General features: G+C 31.6%; 1 protein-coding gene across 1 annotated transcript; it reads right to left on the bottom strand.

Moving 5' to 3' along the window:
• Nucleotides 1-392: 392 nt before the first annotated feature.
• On the bottom strand, nucleotides 393-2,518 carry LOC107169989 (uncharacterized). Its single transcript, XM_015519969.2, has 3 exons — nucleotides 2,321-2,518; nucleotides 2,059-2,199; nucleotides 393-833 (listed from the first exon to the last, which is right to left on the bottom strand). Exons 1-3 carry the CDS (start codon nucleotides 2,516-2,518, stop codon nucleotides 393-395), a joined length of 780 nt encoding a protein of 259 aa, XP_015375455.2.
• Between the last annotated feature and the right edge of the window lie 393 nt (nucleotides 2,519-2,911).

Below are 2,911 nucleotides of genomic sequence, written 5' to 3'. Positions count from 1 at the left end.
GAGATAATATCGCTCTGTGTAAATCTCCGTGGGACACCCTGCATATATATATACCTACCTATCTATATGTTTTTGGATTTTTTTGTTTCAAGTATCATTTTCTCTTTTAGGAGATGCTTACAGTAGTTTGCAATACCTTTTCCGCATTCCACCTTGTACAATTGGAAGAATAGTTTTCGAAGTATACCAAGCTATTTATGATAATTTAAAGGAAAAATATTTAAAGGTATGTATAAACATGTATTATTATTTTTTTTTTTATTGAACAATTTCTTAATTAATTTTGATTTGAACTTAACATTTTTAACTTTATACTCGTATTTTATTAAATATTAACACTTATTATCACTGTTTTTCGTAACTAGAGTACAAATTTAAATAATTATATTTACTTAAAACAAATCAGTGAATGAATCATAATATTCTTGGGTTGTCTGAGGCTCTTTACTTGTTGACGGAGGAATGTTCTCAGCGAAAGTAGGTGATGGCATAGGCATTGGAGTGGAGCATGATGAAGAATTTGTACTTGAATAGGTAGACCAGTGGCTTCTTTCGTCCATTTCAGCAATATTTGCTATTGATTTACGAATCTCACTTTTCAGTTGCCCTCTGTAGTAATCTGATTCTAAAGATTTTAATTCCAAAGCGACGTAATCTCCAAAGCGATCAAAATCGGTTTTAGGCTTTTTCATAATGTCAATGGCTTCCTTTAAATATGTATCTTCATCATCGTTAGTTTGGGACTGCCTTTTGTTGGAAACTTTTTTTTTACTCGGTGTTGGTTCATTTAGGGTTGGCTCACTCTGCGAACTTTCCAAGTTTTTCTGGATACTCTGAAAAGTAAGAAACTAAAAAATAAAGAATGTGTGTTGTGGTAACAACAAACAAGTAAATGACCTGGGCCAATATAATATATTAATAAAAAAAAAAAATTTGAATTCAATAATAAATCATTATATACGAAGAAAAACGATTTTGAATGGACACGAGTTGTCAGTCTAGCGTTATATCTAAAACCATTTTATAGTAAATCGTTATTTTACACTTGAATTTAAAATTTTAAAATTTCTATAATCTTAAAAATTTAAAACTTAGACGCTCGTAAAATTTTTTTATTGACTTAAGCTATATTTGTTTTTATAATTATTTTAAGCAATAATGTATTTTTATTTCAGTGTCCTTCTAGCACAGAAGAGTTGAAGAAATATGCAGATCAATTTGCATTAAAATGGCAATTCCCACATTGCTTTGGAGCAATTGACGGCAAACATATTACAATAGTGGCTCCACAAAATAGTGGAAGCCTTTACTATAACTATAAGAACACACACAGCATTGTTTTGATGGGAGTTGCAGATGCCAATTATAAATTAATTTATGTTGATGTTGGTTGCAATGGTAGAATTTCTGACGGAGGGGTGTTCAATAACTACTCCCTACACGATGCTTTGGAAAGCAAACAGTTAACTCTTCCCGAACCAGAAGCACTACCTCAAAGACATTTGCCAGTCCATACATAATGGTAGCAGATGATGCCTTTGCTATGACGTCATACATTTTAAAGCCCTATGGGTTCCGAAATCAACCTGCGCCGAACCGAATTTTTAACTATAGACTAAGCAGGGCTCGTCGTATTATAGAAAATGTATTTGGCATTATGTCCAGTAAATTCAGAGTCCTCCATAAACCAATACATTTAGCGCCTCACAAAGTAAAATATGTTACGCTGGCAATATGTGCATTGCATAACTTTTTGATTTCTACATCAAATTATTATTTGTGCCCGGGTTCGGTTGATTCGGAAAATGCTATTACTCGTGAAATTGTAAATGGCGAATGGCGAAATGAACTTCAACCAGAAGGAACATTGTTTCCACTAGAAAGGGGACGGCAGCGGAATTATTCAATATCTCAAAAATATGTGAGAGACGAATTTAGAGAATATTTTATGACAACTGCTGGTGAGGTTCAAAGGCAATATAAATTCATAAGTTGAATAATTATAAGTACATACAATTTTATTGACATAAATACAAATTATTTAAATATTATACTAACCATGTTTGACGTAGTTTTTGTTGGTATAAAGCAGGGTACAATGAACTTCAATGCAGAGAAAAACTTCCATTTACTTTCATATCTGTCATCTGCACCATCACCACTCTTACCCTTTTTCATCTTTTGAAGTTCGTGTGAAACCTGAAAAGTTCAATTGAATAAAAAAAATATTAAACTACTATAATAAACTATTATATAATATTATTAATTATTTTTAAATTATTTTATATCAAATATACAATTTAACAATTAATATACACACCTGATTACGTAAGTTATGTATCTTTCTTTGTACCTCATTTACATCACAATTAAATTTTGTCGCGATTTCTTCAAACGCACTCATTTTCTTGTCACGATTCCTATACAACTTGTGATTAACATTCCACAAAAATTCCTTTTCCTCGTAAAGATTAATTAACTCAAAAATGTCGTCATCTGTCCATTGTCGTGCACTCATTTTAATTTAATTTAAATAAATAATAATTAAAAAAAATTATATATTATGGTATTCCGGTATTTATATATTAACACGGGTGCTCTCAGCTATTCAAACACTGTCGGAAGACTGGAGACTAGATCGCAAGAGCAGGAATGAACGTGTCGACTCGCGACACATGAAGTCTCGGTGATTAGTAATGACTTGTCTCTGCGAGTACTCTCAGGTTCATATACATTTGTGACTTAAGTCTCGAGACTGCTCTCGAGACTTTTTAATTTCAAGTGGACACTTACCATTATTTCAAACTCTAAAAATAGAAAATACTCCGAGAATTGGATTTTGTTATGCATTCTTTTTCGTATTAGGTATAAAACCGTTCCTTTGAGTAAGTATTAAAAAAAAAGAGATCAT

Source organism: Diuraphis noxia, unplaced genomic scaffold (genome assembly GCF_037042655.1).
Source record: "Diuraphis noxia isolate RWA-SAM2 unplaced genomic scaffold, SU_Dnox_SAM2 contig0001, whole genome shotgun sequence".
NCBI lineage: Eukaryota > Metazoa > Arthropoda > Insecta > Hemiptera > Aphididae > Diuraphis > Diuraphis noxia.
The sequence above is the reverse complement of the archived record's forward strand: the minus strand, read 5'-3'. Positions and strand labels throughout refer to the sequence as shown.

Bases quoted from the DNA above. Each gene is read 5' to 3' on its own strand.
- LOC107169989 (XM_015519969.2), bottom strand. From the start codon at position 2,518: ATGAGTGCACGACAATGGACAGATGACGACATTTTTGAGTTAATTAAT. The intron at 2,200-2,320 runs GTGTGTATATTA...TGAACTTTTCAG, and splicing joins TACATAACTTACGTAATCAG to GTTTCACACGAACTTCAAAA. The intron at 834-2,058 runs GTTAGTATAATA...CTTACTTTTCAG, and splicing joins CAAAAACTACGTCAAACATG to AGTATCCAGAAAAACTTGGA.